The following is a 16,575-nucleotide window of genomic DNA, read 5'->3' as shown; positions in this document are numbered from 1 at the left end:
ACATAAATAATAAGTCATGTGAAATTAAAAAATTATAAAGATACAGTTAAATAAAAATATTTCTACTTCTCTAATTTGTGTAATTTCTTTTTACAGATACTGTGACTTTTTTCAAATCATTTGCACCATTGAGAACATTCTATTCATTCAGAAATATTTTTCAACTTGCAGTTTTACTTATAGAATTCTACGACTCAAAATTAGGAAATTCATTTGTTCAGGTTACATAGGTTTTTGAGTGAAGGGGGAAAAAAGTCATGCATTTATTTATTTATTTATTTAAAACATTTATTTATTTATTTGAGCGAGAGTGAGCGGGAGGAGGGGAGAGGCAGAGGGAGAGAGAGAGAGAAAAAATCTCCAGCAGACTCCCCGCTGAACATGCAGCACATCTGGGGCTTGATCTCATGACCCTGAGATCATGACCTGAGCCGAAATTGAGTCCAAGGCTTTACCAGCTGAGCCACCCAGCCACCCTGTAACTTACAGTTTAATGTTCTTTGAGTAATTTATTTTTTAAAAAGATTTTATTTATTTATTTGACAGAGAGAGAGAGCAAGCACAAGCAGGGGGAGCGGCAGGCAGAGGGGGAGGGAGAAGCAGGTTTCCCGTGGAGCAGGGAGCCCGATGTGGGGCTCGATCCCAGGACCCTGGGATCATGACCTGAGCCACCCAGGCACCCCTTTTTTGAGTAATTTAGTGTAATACTCTACTTAGAAAGGATTGACCAGATTTTGATACCATTCAGATAATAGTTTTGAAAGCAGACACTATAGGTTAAATAAGTAAAAAAAAAAAAAAAAGATGGCTTTCTTTCCCCTTAAATCTTTTATTTATTTATTTATTTATTTTATTTATTATTTTTTTAAAGATTTTATTTATTTATTTGACAGAGAAAGACACAGCGAGAGAGGGAACACAAATGGGGAGTGGGAGAGGGAGAAGCAGGCTTCCTGCCGAGGAGGGAGCCGGATGCGGGACTCGATCCCGGGACTCCAGGATCATGACCTGAGCCGAAGGCAGTCACTTAACCAACTGAGCCACCCAGGCGCCCAAATCTTTATTTAAAAAAAAATTTTTTTTTAAGATTTTATTTATTTATTTGACAGAGAGAGACACAGCGAGAGAGGGAACACAAGCAGGGGGAGTGGGAGAGGGAGAAGCAGGCTTCCCGCTGAGCAGGGAGCCCCATGTGGGACTCGATCCCAGGACCCCGGTTTCATGACCTGAGCCGAAGGCAGACGCTTAACGACTGAATCACCCAGGCGCCCCTCCCCTTAAATCTTTAATTATTAACTGGAAATGTTAGGCTTTTAAAGGATGATACATGTTGTTTTTTTAGAAAAGCAGTTGAAGAAGCAAGACACCCTGATTTACAAGGAATAACTATTTATGTTGCACAAGACTGTACAGGTGAGGAATGTATATAATTCTAATTTTTATCTGATTATTTGGTTATACTTTTTTACTTAGATTTAATTGGCATATGACATTAGTTTCAGGTGTACCTTATAATGACTTAATATTTGTATATATTGTGAAATGATCACCACAGTAAGTCTGATTAACATCTGTCACCATACATAGTAACAAAAATCTTTTTTTTTTTAAACTTTTTTTTATTTTTTAAAGATTTTATTTATTTGACAGAGAGAGTCACAGTGAGAGAGGGAACACAAGCAGAGGGGGTGGGAGAGGGAGAAGCAGGTTCCCCGCGGAGCACGGAGCCTGATGCGGGGCTCGATCCCAGGACCCTGGGATCATGACCTGAGCTGAAGGCAGATGCTTAACGACTGAGCCACCCAGGCGCCCCCTCTTATCAATAATTTAATCTTGCTAAAAATCCAGTGGTCACTTCTCAGAGAGTCCTCACATCATACAATCTACTAGCAGCATTTGACACAGTTGACCACTTTTTCCTCCTTGTAATGTTTTGTTTACTTGATTTCTAGAATGCTACTTTTCAGGTTTTCCTTCTACAGCGTACACTCCTTCACAGTGTTCTTTGCTGATTTTCCTTATCTCACTGATCTCTAAAATTGCACTCGGCCTTTAGACCTCTTCTCTTGTACACAGATTTGAATTCACCTGGTCTCATGGCTTTACAGGACCATCTATATGCTGTCAACTCCCAAATTTATAGGACCTCTCACCAAATCCAGGCTTTTATATCCATAACTGCCTACTCATCCTCCCCGCTTGCATGTTTAATAGATATCTGACACTTACCATGTCTAAAACTGAATTCCCGATTCTCCTACTCTTTCCCCTCCTATAGTTGTCTATAGTATGTCTTTGTAAATGGTATGTCTCTTACTCTGTTTACTTATACCAAAGCCATTCAAATCACCTATGACTCCCTTTTTTTCTTCTCCCATCTTGCATTTAACATATTAAGGAGTTCTTTAACTTACTGATCACTTTTAACCAGCTCCACATGACCATCCCATGATTGTTCCCTATCTTCACAATTACTGCCCTTGTTCAAGCTACTATCATCTCTTGTTAGATTACTGTGGCTACTTTCTTTTCTTTCTTTCCTTTTTTTTTTTTTTTAAGATTTATTTATTTGAGAGAGAGAGAGAGAGCATGTGAGTGTGGTGAGGAGGGGGAGGGACAGAGGCAGAGGCAGAGAGAGACTCTCAAGCAAACTTCCCACTGAGTGTGGAACCCGATGCAGGGCTTAATCTCAGGACCCTATAGATCATGACCTGAGCTGAAATCCAGAGTTGGATGCTTAACTGACTGAACCACACAGGCGCCCTATTTTCTAATTGTTCTCAGTGCTTCAGCCCTTGCCCCTACAGTCTGTTCTTAACACAGGAACCACACTAGTAAAGTGTAAGTCAGATTAGGACATTCCTTTTCTTAAAAACTCTTTAATAGCATGCTGTCTCACTCAAAGTAAAAACTGCAGTCTTTAAAATGACCTTTAAGAGTTCATGCAATCTGGGGCACCTGGGTGGCTCAGACGGGTAAGCATCTGCCTGCGGCTCAGGTCGTGATCCCAGGGTCCTGGGATTGAGCCCCACATTGGGCTCCCTGCTCAGCGGGAAGTCTGCTTGTCTCTCTCCCTCTGCCCCTCACCCTCGCTCGTGCTCTCTCTCTCTTGCTCTGCTCTCTCTCAAATAAATAGATAAAATCTTTTTTAAAAAATTTTATTATTATTATTTTTTTAAGATTTTATTTATTTATTTGAGAGAGAGAGCACAAGAGGGGGGAGCAGGAGAGGGAGAAGCAGACTCCCTGCTGAGCAGGGAGCCCGATGCGGGACTCGATCCCGGGACTCCAGGATCATGACCTGAGCCGAAGGCAGTTGCTTAACCAACTGAGCCACCCAGGCGCCCAATAGATAAAATCTTAAAAAAAAAAAAAGTTCACAGAATCTGTCTTCATTCTCCCCCAGTGTTTCACTTTATCTCCTAACCTTATTTTGTATTATTTTACCCCTTGCCAACTTCCCTCCAGAAACACAGGCCTCTTGTTCCTGGAGTATGCTGGCTATGATTCTGCCTTAAGGCATTTGCATTGACTGATCTTTATACCTGGAATGCTCTTCCCCCAAGTTTTGGCATTTTTTGGTTTCTTCCTTTGTCTTGACTTAAATGTTATGTTTTTCCTAAGGCCCTCCTTACCACCTTATTTTAACCCCCCATGCCCACCCCCCATGCCTACATTTCCTAGCCATCTTTCTCCCTTTTTCTTCAAAGCACTCATCACCATCTGACATCTTTTTTTTAAGATTTTATTTATTTGAGTGAGAGAGAGCACACACAAGTGGGAGGGAGTGGCAGAGGAAGAGGGAGAAGCAGACTCACTGACGTGGGGCTTGATCCCAGGACCCTGGGATCATGACCTGAGCCGAAGGCAGATGCTTAATGACTGAGCCACCCAGGCGCCCCAACCATCTGACATATTTTATATTTTACTAATTTACTGTCTATTTCCTTATATTAGAGTATATGATCTATGAGGACAGGGTTTTCCTCTATTTTGCTCACTGGTAAAACCCTTAATGCTATATAGTAGCTACTCAGTAAGTATCTACTGGATGTATAAATGAGGTAGACATTTTTTAACTCATTGAGACCTTGATAGTGATATCAGAGATTAGATGACTGGCCACTGGGGAGGAGGGATTAGAGTAAAAATATTTCTGAAAATCATTTTTATAAAATTTAATACATATTTATTGTATTTTTCTCAGTTTACAGTTCTGATGTAATTGATAAACAGTGCACTTCCATGGCCTCTGATAATATAGATGACAAAGCTGTTATTATTCTAATCCCTGTTAGACTTGGTGGGGAAAGAACCAACACCGACTACTTAGATTTTGTAAAGGTATGAAATAACATTTTTTTAAGGCAATGCTAGCTAATATGAAAAATACAGAAGGTTTGCAGTCTTTTTTCTATGAAATTGGTAGTGATGATTTTATAAAGCTTGATATTAGAAATTTTAAATTTCAGATTGTAAGATCAAATATGATTTGAAGGATATGATGTTCTATGATCAAGTAAAAAGCCTTTTAAACTTCTTGTAGCTAATCAAGGTGACAGATGCAGCAATAGTCATAATCTATAATATGTCTACAGTACCCATTATCCCTATTTGTGATTGTTTGAAAGTATGTACCTTTATTTATAAAACCCACATTAAACTATTTTGAGATAATTATTGAAACAAACTGAGTTTGCTGTTATTGCTGTTTTATCTCTTAACTTGAGTCCTGTGCCACCATAAGGTCAATAAATAGAATGGCTATTTATTTATATAGACAGAAATGATGAAGACAGTATGGGGGAAGATTCCATTTTGGTTTTCTTTATATTAACCAGTTAAAAATCTGTTCTATTTGAGAACACATAATTCTTTTTTCCAGATGAACCTGCCTAATTATATTATCTTGTTCTGGGCACCAAGACGTTCAGTTGTCACACAACTTTAACTTAAAAGAATTTTTTAAAATTTCAGTATAGTTGACACACAATGTTACATTAGTTTCAGGTGCACAACATAGTGACTCAACTCTGTATGTTATGCTGTGCTCACCACAAGGGTAGCTCCCATCTGTCACCATACAATGCTCCTACAGTGTCCTTGACTATATTCCCTATGCTGTCTTTTATGACTGTGACTTTTTCATTCCACAACTGGAAGCCTGTATCTCCCATTCTTCTTTACTCATTTTTGCCCATCTCCCCCGCCTCCCTTCTCTCTGTATTTATAGATCTGATTCTGTTTTTTGCACAAAACTTTAACTTTTGAAATTCTTAGTTTTGGTTAAGATTATAGCATTTATATTATTTTCATAGTTTTAATAAAGTTTCTCATCTTTTCAGGGCCAGAGATGGACTTGCTCTTTGAATGGAGTGTTATGGCATATAGTAATCCTGAAATTTGTCTTTTATGTTTCAGTAACAGTTTGTTCCCCGTGTGAAGCCTCATGGTCCATGTGTATATGGGTGGAACATATATCCTCACTATAGACTCCGCTGTTTCTAAAAATCTAGAGCAGTTATTTTTAATACATGAGATACGGAAGTTTTCTAGCTGGTATATTGGCTTTTCGTAATAGTTACTAAAATTCTGCAGGCATACATGTTACTAATAATACCAATACTATACGATACCGATAACATACGAATCCCCTAGGTAGAAGTGGGATTTTGATTGCTAACATGTGGGCTCTATAGTAAAGTTAATGGTAGAATGTGGGAAGTTATGAACCATTTCATCTAGCAAATTCATTGAGGGTTTTGGGACTTCTGGCATGTTGCCACGTCTCAGTAGGTTGTAGTCAAGTCTGAACTAGATTCCCTCTGCCTTCTCTATAACCATGAAAAGACTAGAAACTGAGACAATCTTGGAACGGACTCCTTTAGCCAAACCCCCATTTCTAGTGGAATGGGCTGCAGATGGGCTTCAAGGCGTGTTTCATCTAGCTGAGGGCTTTGCTACTTGGTGGTATTAATATTTTTTATCAGATGGTAGGACTGCCTCATGCTCTTGAATGATTTATTAGAGCCTGAAGTGTAGTAAACAAACCATAGTTAGCTTTTAAATTTTTTTTTTTTTTTTAAGATTTAATTTATTTGAGACAGAGAGAATGAGAGACAGAGAGCATGAGAGGGAGGAGGGTCAGAGGGAGAAGCAGACTCCCCGCCGAGCAGGGAGCCCAATGCGGAACTCGATCCCGGGACTCCAGGATCATGACCTGAGCCGAAGGCAGTCGCTCAACCAACTGAGCCACCCAGGCACCCCATAGTTAGCTTTTAAAGTGATCTTCAGTACCCAACATATAGGAGTTGCTCAACAAATACTTGTTAACGCTCATATTTGTGTAATACTTTTAATGCAGATATATTTCATTTTGCCTTCACAACAGCTAGGAACTATCTTATCTTTATAAAACAGAAAAGACAGATGTTACGTCATAAGTTTAAGTTCAGATAGCAAACTGGTAACTGACCAGAATTTTTGTAATTTTCATATTTTTCCCTAAAATATGGACGTTTATTTTTAAACATGTTTTATTTATTTATTTATTTAGCATGAGTGGGGAAGAGGGGCAGAGGGAGAGAGAATCTTAAGCAGACTCCCTACTGAGCACAGAGCCCGACGCAGACTTAGGACCCTTAGATCACAACCTAAGCCAAAACCAAGAGTTGGATGCTCAACCAACTGAGCCACCCAGGTGCTCCTAAAATATGGACTTTTAAAAATGTAATACTCTTTGAGCTTCTACCAGTTTAATTTATACATTTTATACATTTAAATTTTTCCAATTATCGGTAAAAAATGGCAGAAATGGCTGAGTGAAGTAGATTATATGCTATGTGTTATGTTTGCTTAGGGGTTGGTTGGGTGAAAAGCCAAAATGATAACTTGTAAAGAGGCATTCACTTGGAACTGAAAAAATAGAGTGTCTGGTGGTCCTAAAAGAAGAATAATCTTCTTCCTCTTTCAATTCTTCTTCCTCCTCTATTCTCCTTTCTCTTTCTTCACCTCTATCTCCACCACCATTCCACGCTTCCTACTCCATCTCCCTCTCCCTCTCCCCCTCCACTTCCTCCTCCTCCTTTGTCAGCAGTTGTATTTTTTCCTGCCAAACCATTGCGCTTGTACTCTCTAAAATTCACCACTCAGTTCTATTTTTCACATTTATTAATCAGGGTAATTCCAATCTTTCAGAGATGGTACCATCCCCTGCTACTTTCTGTGAGGAGAAAGAAACTTGGTGTGGTGCTTTATCAGCTCTTAGCTCAGGAAGTTTATTTATTTATATTTTAAAAGACCTGGAATGGGGAAAATCTAATGTGTTCTCCTTCTCCAGCAAGACAAATTGGGACTTTTCTTTTTGACTGATTACTTCAGTCTTATTTATTGCTTCATGGGTATAGCTCAATAAATTCTCACCACTAGATAACTGTGAAGAAGCTTTTTTAGGAACTGAAGAGTGTTTCAGGTTTCCAAAGATACAGTCTCTTATATGTAATGGCATTCTAGTTCCTAATCTGCTTCTAAGTGTTTATTGCTAAATCTGCTCTAGTCTGTTGCAAAGGAAATATAGATGTCAGGAACCAAAGTCTTTATTCCATTACTTGGAGTCATTCTTTTTTGCTGAGGAGAGTCATTGATGATTTTTGCTATATATATTTTTTCTTTTCTTGGCTATGAGGGACTAAGAACTTTCACTTCCTCATGGTTCTTTCTGTCAGAAACATTGTGTGTCAGCTGATCAGACTGCCTCAAGTTGAAGTAAGGCACTCTCTAATTAAGGATTTTTATTTGAGGGGAAAAGAACAGAACAAGAGACTATTAATGGAATAATAATAAAAATAGAATAATAACATTTTATTATTTTCTGTATAATTTCAGCTTAATTTGTTAGCTCTAAAATTTTAACCTATGCCTTCTTTGTTTTATTTAACTTTTTTAGTTGCAGTTCTCCTTTCCAGAAAACCTCTATGATATTTTCACATGACTGAAAATATACAAAGGTGTTATTTTCCCTAAAGGGTTATTTATAACAGGGAGGATCTGGAGACAAATACTCATGATGGAGATTTTAAAGCATGTTGTGCTATTTTCATAAAATCGAATATTTTACAGCCATTAGGTATTATACTAGTGATCTATATTTATTGGTAGAAAAAGATGTTTACAACATAATGAGTGACTCAAGTTAAAACAGCATATGTAGTGTGAAGCCACATATGTAAGATCGTATTCATAAGTCTCTATGTGATCTCTATGTAACATAGATCAAGTTCAAGAAGGTGTTCCCCAAATATTAATAATGATGAGCTCTGTGTGTTGGGGTTTTGGGAAATTGTTAGTTTTTAAAAAAAAAAATTAGTTTATTTAAGTAATCTCAACACCCAATATGGGACTTGAATTTATGACCCTGAGATCAAGAGTTGCATGCTCTTTTGACTAAGCCAGCCAGGCACCCAGGAAATTTTTACTTCTTTTTTTAAGTAGGCTCCATGCCAAGTATGGAGCCTAAAGTGGGGCTTGAATTCAGGACCTTGCAATCAAAACCTGAGCTGTAATCAAGAGTTGAACGCCTAACATACTGAACCATCCAGGCCCCCCCAATTTTTACTTTTTAATATATACTCTATGGGTGTTTTTATTTATTTATTTATTTTTATTTTTATTTTTTTAAGATTTTATTTATTTATTTGACAGAGAGAGATACAGCGAGAGAGAGAACACAAGCAGGGGGAGTGGGAGAGGGAGAAGCAGGCTCCCCGCAGAGCAGGGAGCCTGATGTGGGACTCGATCCCAGGACCCTGGGATCATGACCTGAGCTGAAGGCAGTCGCTTAACCGACTGAGCCACCCAGGCGCCCCTATGGGTGTTTTTAAAATAACAACCAGGTATTATTATTTTTTAAAGATTGATTGATTGATTGATTGATTGATTGATTTTAGAGAGAGAGTGTGGCAGGGAGGGGCAGAGGGAGAGGGAGAGAGAATCTCAAGCCGACTCCATGCTGAGTGTGAAGCCCTATGTGGAGCCCCATTTCACAACCCTGAGATCACGACCTCAGTGGAAACCAAGAGTCAGGCGTTCAACTGACTGCACCACCGAGGCGCCCCAACCACATATTATTTTTAAGAAAATAATTAAAAAAAAAAAATTCCATGGTTTGATTACTTGTTAAAGGGGAAAAAGTATTAGTTCATATACTTTATATTTTTATTAATTTATTTTAAAGATTTATTTATTTTGAAAGAGAGAGAAAGCAGTGGGAGGGGCAGAGGGAGAGGGAAAGAGAGAATCTAGAGCATACTGACTGCTGAGTGTGGAGCCCAATGCGGGGTCCCATCTCACAACCCTGAGATCACGACCTGAGCCAAAACTAAGAGTTGGATGCTTAACCGGCTGAGCCACCCAGGCACCCCATGTACTCGTTATTTTTATATGTTCTAGATTTCAAAACATTCTGTCATTTAAGAGAAGGAAAGTTTAACTATTATTTAATACTTCTGGGGTTTTATCATTATTGGATGTTATAAAGTGTTTTCTAACTTTATAACATATGCTATATATATATATGCATAATATAAGCTAAACTATTGACAAGAGTTTACATGATTCCACTGGACATGTTTTTTAAAAGGTATAGAATTATTGGGGCACCTGGGTGGCTCAGTCGGTTAAGTGTAGGGCTCTTGGTTTCAGCTCAGGTCATGATCTCGGGGTTGTGAGATCAAGTCCCACGTCTGGCGCCATGCTCAGCTTGGAGTCTGCTCCAGATTCTCTCTCTCCCTATCCCTACCCCCTTTGCTCCCCTCTAAAATAAATACATAAATAATACAATACAAAAAGACAATCTTTAAAGATTTTATTTATTTATTTATTTATTTGACAGAGAGAGACATAGAGAGAGAGGGAATGCAAGCAGGGCGAGAGGGAGAGGGAGAAGCAGGCCTCCCGCTGAGCAGGGAGCCCGATGCAGGGCTCGATCCCAGGACCCTGGGATCATGACCTGAGCTGAAGGCAGACTCTTAATGACTGAGCCACCCAGGCGCCCCCAAAAAGACAATCTTTAAAAAAAGGTTTAGAGTTATTTGCCCGCTTAAATAGAATTCTGCTTAGAATAGATGCTGAGGGGCACACTAAATAATTTATTGAGGTATCCCTGATATTTTATGATGAGTAAATTAAGTTGACTTTAAGTGCAATAACAATTATTAATTGCCTTGGATTAAATTGTTTTCATTCGTCTTTATATTTATTCCAATAAATGTATGAAATCGCATAAAAATGTGTCAAGTGAATGCTGTTGATTAGAAAATGGTTTGTAGCTTAGGATTCTAAGACTCAAGATTCAGTGAAAACAGTAATAAGGTCTAAGGACTATTTCTAGTATTTCAGAAAGCCTGATGAAAATACTATGTTATGATAAGGCTGCACCAGCTAACCGAAAGGCCAAGTGTTTTGGCTCTGGCAGGAGTTTTATTGCCTTTATATGGTGACCTTATTTATTTCTGTATCTGGCACACAGTAATTGTTAATGTTGTTGAGTGACATGCTGATCAGAATAGATGATTTAGTCATGTTAATATTGAGTTATTTAAAGAAAATGGAAAATAGTGTGGTAGATAAAAGGATTTTGAAATATTTGGGCGTATGTAATAACAGTAAAACTGGCAGTGAAAAATTTGGGAACTACTATACATACTACTACTGCTAATACAGATTTGGTTGTTTTGAATAATTACCATTTGCCTCTTGACTCTAACTCTGACTTAATTTCTTTTGGTAGGGTATTTTAAGCCTTGAATATTGTGTGGGTATTATTGGTGGCAAACCTAAACAGTCATACTACTTTGCTGGATTTCAAGGTCAGTGATTTAGTAAAATATATTTCTTTATTGTTTTCTTTTATAAGTCAGAAAGTTAATTTGGGATCATTTGGAAACAGGATGATTAACAGAGCAAAATGAGTACCTTATAAATTCATCAGTCCTACCATAGCCACTCATTTGTCATTTGGTCCACAACATAATTGGATTCTGTAAAATGTATGTTTAATTTCTGTTATTGCATAAACAGGCATAATTTATTGGTTTCACTAAACTTCAGAAGACATTGCTGCCACATTCTGGCAGTTACTATTTACATATTTACTTTTTACCAGTTTTAGTGGTGCTAGTTGATGATAAAATGACAAGCAATATGTTCTTCCTGTCAGGATAAAGTAGTGCAATACATTTTTCATATGTAAACTGTAGAATATAATTGTGTGTTTGTGAAAGTAATTTTATCACCAAAAATTAAATGACAGTCTCATCACTTTATAAAAATTCTGCTTATACAAGCATATTTGATTATGCAAAAGTTAATCTGTCCTGTGCAAACTTATGTTTCAGTCAATGAATATCAGTCTGGCAAGCTGTTACTCCCAGGTTTTTTTCAGCTATTCTACATAGAAATTGGATTATAAGCAGTGTAATAATAAGGTGTTTTTTGAATTACTTGTCTTCTGTTTTGTCCTTGTAGATGACAGTTTGATTTACATGGATCCTCATTACTGCCAATCTTTTGTAGATGTCAGCATAAAGGATTTCCCTCTTGAGGTACTATGGATAAAGAGCTGGTACTGTTTTCTTACCATATGAAGCAAACTCTAAGTATGTAGAGATGTGCTAGACAGCTATGCTTTTATGGTATTACAAGTTAATAATATTTTACTGATTTATAAAACCATACTCCACACAGTGGTCAAAGGTTAAATAATTTGTTGCTGAATTTTAATTTATGACACACTTTCTTCTTCATTTATCTTTGTCTCTAACTGGTTAGATATCCTAGCCCTACCAAAATAAATGATCAAGCCTCCAAGTTATTTTGTAGATAAACAGCTAAATATTACTGAAGAATTTAAAATGTTAGGCATGTTTAATAAAAAGAAAAAGGGGGGGAAGAAAAAGATGATGGAGTTGGGTTAGAATGACAAAGTGACTTGAGACTACCTGCTGAATTATTTTATTTTATTTTTTTAAAGATTTTTAAAATTTATTCATTTGAGACACAGAGATACAGAGAGAGAGAGAGCATGAGCAGTGGGAGAGGCAGAGGGAGAGGGAGAAGCAGACTCCCGGCTGAGCCAGGAGCCCGATGTGGGGCTCGATCCCAGGACCCTGAGATCATGACCTGAGCCGAAGGCAGATGCTTAACCAACTGAGCCACCCAGGAGCCCCCCTGCTAAATTATTTTAAGTATAATAGTTGAGTCTTAGCCCCTAGTTAAGTTTTTCAAGAGCTAAGTTGGGTTTCTAATATTTGTTTTAGCTCTGATTTTTTTTTTTAAGATTTTTATTTGAGAGAGAGAGAGAGAGAGAGAGAGAGCACAAGCAGGGAGGAGAGGGAGAAGCAGGTTCCCTGCAAGCAGGGAGCCCAATGTGGGGCTTGATCCCAGGACCCTGAGATCATGACCTGAGCCGAAGGCAGATGCTTAACCAACTGAGCCACCCAGGAGCCCCAGCTTTGATTTTTTTTTAAGATTTTATTTATTTATTTGAGAGAGAGAGAGAGAGCACGAAGTTGGGGACAGAAGGAGAGGGAGAAGCAGACTCCCGCTGAGAAGGGAGCTGGATGTGGGGCTCAATCCCAGGACTCTGAGATTGTAACCAAGCCGAAGGCAGACTAGCTGACTGAGCCGCCCACGTGCCCGTTTTAGGTCTGATTTCTTAACATATTGTTTTCCTTTATGTTGGGTCATTTGTGATCCAGTATTTTATTTTTAAATTTTATTATTTATTTATTTTTTTAAAGATTTTATTTATTTATTTGACAGAGACAGACACAGTGAGAGAGGGAACACAAGCAGGGGGAGTGGGAGAGGGAGAAGCAGGCTTCCCGTGGAGCAGGGAGCCTGATGTGGGGCTCGATCCCAGAACCCTGGGATCATGACCCGAGCTAAAGGCAGACGCTTAACGAGTGAGCCACCCAGGCGCCCCTAATATTACTTTAAAAAATATTTATTTATTTAGTAATCTCTATGCCCACTGTGGGGTTTGAACTCACAACCCTGAGATCAAGAGTTGTACATTCTACCGACTGAGCCAGCCAGGCATCCCAGTGACCCAGTATTTTAATTCAGAAAATTTTGAGAGTGCGTAAGTGAGACATGTAATTATTACATGGTTTTGGTTCTTGTTTTCCCAGTTGTTGCTTTTACAGACTTTTAAAATAATCATAATCACTTGAGTGGCATGGATCACTAATTCTCAAGGAAGTATGGTTTAATATTTATCTTGGTAATAGCTTCCTAGCTAATATTAATATCTAGTAGTATTTAAAGGATAGATTATGAAAATAAACTGTAAGATTAAAATCTGGTTCTGAGGGGCGCCTGGGTGGCTCAGTTAAGCGTCTGCCTTCGGCTCAGGTCATGATCCCAGGGTCCTGGGATCGAGCCCCGCATCGGGCTCCCTGCTCAGCGGGGAGTCTGCTTCTCCCTCTCCCTCTGTGCTCCACCTTCTTGTGCTCTGTCTCTGTCAAACAAACAAACAAATAAATAAATAAATAAAATCAATCTTAAAAAAAAAATCTGGTTCTGAAAGATACATTATAAAACATCCTAGCATTCTTTGTAAACTATTACCTGAACTAAAAGTATAAGTATGTTAAGGCCAGAGATAAGGTTTGCTTTCTGTTTTCTTCCTTCATAGTTTCTTACATGTAGACCTTAATAAATATTTCTAGTTGACTGATACTGTGGGAGGCGTGACAGAATTTTGCTATGTGAACCACGTTGTAATTTTCTTTCAGCTGCGTGGTGGTCTTGTGGCATTGATTCCTGTGTCTAAATTACATTTCCACTGTGCCATATTAACTCCTTAAAAAAGTAGATATTTGAAACTCAGATGGAAAATTATTCATAGCATTCTAATATTATCTAAAATAGGCAAATTAAAAGATTATTACTGTTGACTGTTTTAACCAGTAGAGAAGGACTATTCTTCTGATATTTTGAAAGATTCTACAAAGGAACCAGGTGAGTGACTATCCTGGTTATGTCTGCACTAGCAATATTAGAAAGGCTGTAGCTCACTATTGGGAGGCAGGTGCATCAATACAAGCTTGCAGTTGGGTGTTGGTAATGAGAATGGAAAAGAGGAAATGATTTTAAGAGACTTTGCAAAGTTTGGTGAAGTTATGTAACTCCTGAAATGCACAGAAGCATTTATTTCTTATACAGTAGGACACTGAGAAAGTGGGTTTAGATTTATATTTTTGAGATGCTGGTAGAGTATCTCCACCTATCTGGGTAATTCCTCTGGACAGTTTTTCATTTTTCTTAGTTCAGGGATTTATCTTAGGCTATTTAGTGAATAGTATCATTTATTTTTCTATGAGAGTGTAATATGAAAACTATAGCAAGTTGCTTTTCTACAGAAATAAAATTTTACTTTTTGCTTTTGATCATATTTTAAGCTTAAAATGCTCCAACTGGAGGTATTTTAACTACCCTATATTATTAGCCATCCTTGGCTTGTTATATAGGTTCTGTGTATTTATGCTATTGAAAATTTGCAATTGATTGGCATAATTATATGAGCATTCTAAAACCACACTTATACCTCAATGATTAAAATTATTTTTTAAAGATTCAATTATTTGGGGGGGAGGGGGAGAGGGAGAGAGAAAGAATCCCAAGCAGACTCCATACTGATCATGGAGCCTGACATGAGGCTCGATCTCATGACCCTGAGATCATGACCTGAGCTGAAATCAAGAGTTGGATGCTTAACCAACTGAACCACCCAGGCACCCAAAATTATTTTTGAAAGAAACTTTTTTTGATCAATACTTGTTTTTGGTCAATAGATGGAGAAATTAAAATCTTAGCTCTTTTATTCAATTCCATGTAAGAAATCACTTAGTGAGTGCTTTGAGTCTAATAGAATTATGAAAATTTAAGAAAGTATGATATCTGAATATTTGAGATTAAAGAGGAGATTTAGCAGATTACATCTTTTGTTGTTCTTATGGTAGTGAATTCCTACATATTTAGAGTTGAACTTTTAAAATTTTGAAACCAAATCAGACCAAGTATTCTTTATTTTTTTAAAAGATTTTATTATTTATTTGAGAGAGAGACACACAGTGGGCACAAGTTGGGGGAGGGGCAGAGGATGAGGGAGAAATGTGTGTATTTAATAAGATTTCTCAAACCAGAGAATATTGCTTCATGTTATTTATGATACACTTTCAGAATGACCGGTTTTAACTCTTATAAATAACAAATTGTGTTCTATTATGTTTTTGCATTTTTTTTATTGTTATGTTAGTCACCATACAGTACATCATTAGTTTTTGATGTAGTGTTCCGTGATTCATTGTTTGTGTATAACACCCAGTGCTCCATTCAGTACGTGCCCTCCTTAATACCCATCACTGGGCTAACCCATCCCCCCATCCCCCAAATTCTCTTCTATTATTAAGACAATATTTGATTTACTAAATACTAATATTCTACTAATAATGCAAGAAAAGTCTTATTAATAGACATGTTAGTCTGTTGTGATTCCTGGGCCCCCAGTTTCAAGTTTCAGATTTTAGGATGTCCACACAGTGGTGATTATTTTAATCTGCCCTAGTAAAATCAAAGAATAGTGACATTAAAGCTTAAGAATGATGTGATGTGATTAGATAGTTAGATGAGTGAATTCATCAGTGAAAGATGTACGCTTTATGAATTACACATGTGAACTGCAGTTAGTAGGAGGTGCTTTATAGTAAGGGTATCCTCTAACTATCTTAGGAAGCTCCATCTAAATCACCAAAATAGCATAGCTACACCTAAAAGTATTTGTTTTAGTATTATTTGTATGTTTAGGTAATAGGATCCACTATTCCAAAAAAATAAGCCTAGACAGTACTTGGTATTTAGTAGGCACCTAGTAACTATTTGTTGAGGCAGTGAATAAATAATGTATTGAAAAGTGAAATAAATGGGAATTAACTCATCTTGACTAATTTTTTCACAAACATATTTCATTGTCACAGAAGTGTATCTAGTAAATACTCCCTAAAATGTGTTTATAGAGGGTGCTACTCTTACCAATCTTCAGAATTTTAAAAATTAAAAAAGCAATTGTAAGTACATAGCTCAAAGCATTAGCACAAAGTAAATATAGCTGTGTAACACCCTTTGGGAAAATATTTTAAAGTCTAACTTGTTCTGCAATAAACAGAAATGATTCTGAATTATCAATTAATGTTGGCTTGACTTCAGAATCTTCTTGGGTGAGTGAAAAAATATAATTTTTAGTTTTAAAGTATAAAATGCCTCTTTGTAATATGAGTCCTAGTACTCATAAAGTTACACCCAATAGTAATTTCAGTTTTCATTTATCAGAGATTTATATCTGTGTTTTTGTGAATAATTTAAGAAGATCTTTATAGATACCAAAACAACCAGGAATAACACTGTAGTGTTTGTCATCACTATCTGTGATCATTGAGGCAAACAGTGAAACAACACTAAGCCTATTTGGTTTAGTCTTACTGGTTTTTACATGAAAACATAATTTGGCATAATGTA

At 37.4% G+C, this 16,575-nt stretch overlaps 1 protein-coding gene across 6 annotated transcripts in view; it reads left to right on the top strand.

Annotated features, from left to right (window-relative positions):
- The window catches only part of ATG4C (autophagy related 4C cysteine peptidase), an 87,648-nt gene that overhangs the window by 51,577 nt on the left and 19,496 nt on the right, over positions 1 to 16,575 (top strand). For all 6 annotated transcript variants that reach the window (XM_035018384.1, XM_035018387.1, XM_035018385.1 and 3 more), the window contains exons 6-9: positions 1,343 to 1,413; positions 4,208 to 4,344; positions 10,787 to 10,865; positions 11,524 to 11,600. In XM_035018384.1, coding sequence (XP_034874275.1) covers positions 1,343 to 1,413; positions 4,208 to 4,344; positions 10,787 to 10,865; positions 11,524 to 11,600 — 364 coding nt within the window. The remainder of the gene's footprint in view (positions 1 to 1,342; positions 1,414 to 4,207; positions 4,345 to 10,786; positions 10,866 to 11,523; positions 11,601 to 16,575) is intronic.

The sequence above is a fragment of the Mirounga leonina genome, unplaced genomic scaffold (assembly GCF_011800145.1).
Source record: "Mirounga leonina isolate KUSES-001 unplaced genomic scaffold, KU_Mleo_1.0 Mir_173, whole genome shotgun sequence".
Lineage (NCBI taxonomy): Eukaryota > Metazoa > Chordata > Mammalia > Carnivora > Phocidae > Mirounga > Mirounga leonina.
Note: the sequence above shows the minus strand (reverse complement) of the source record. Positions and strands in the feature narration are given on the sequence as shown.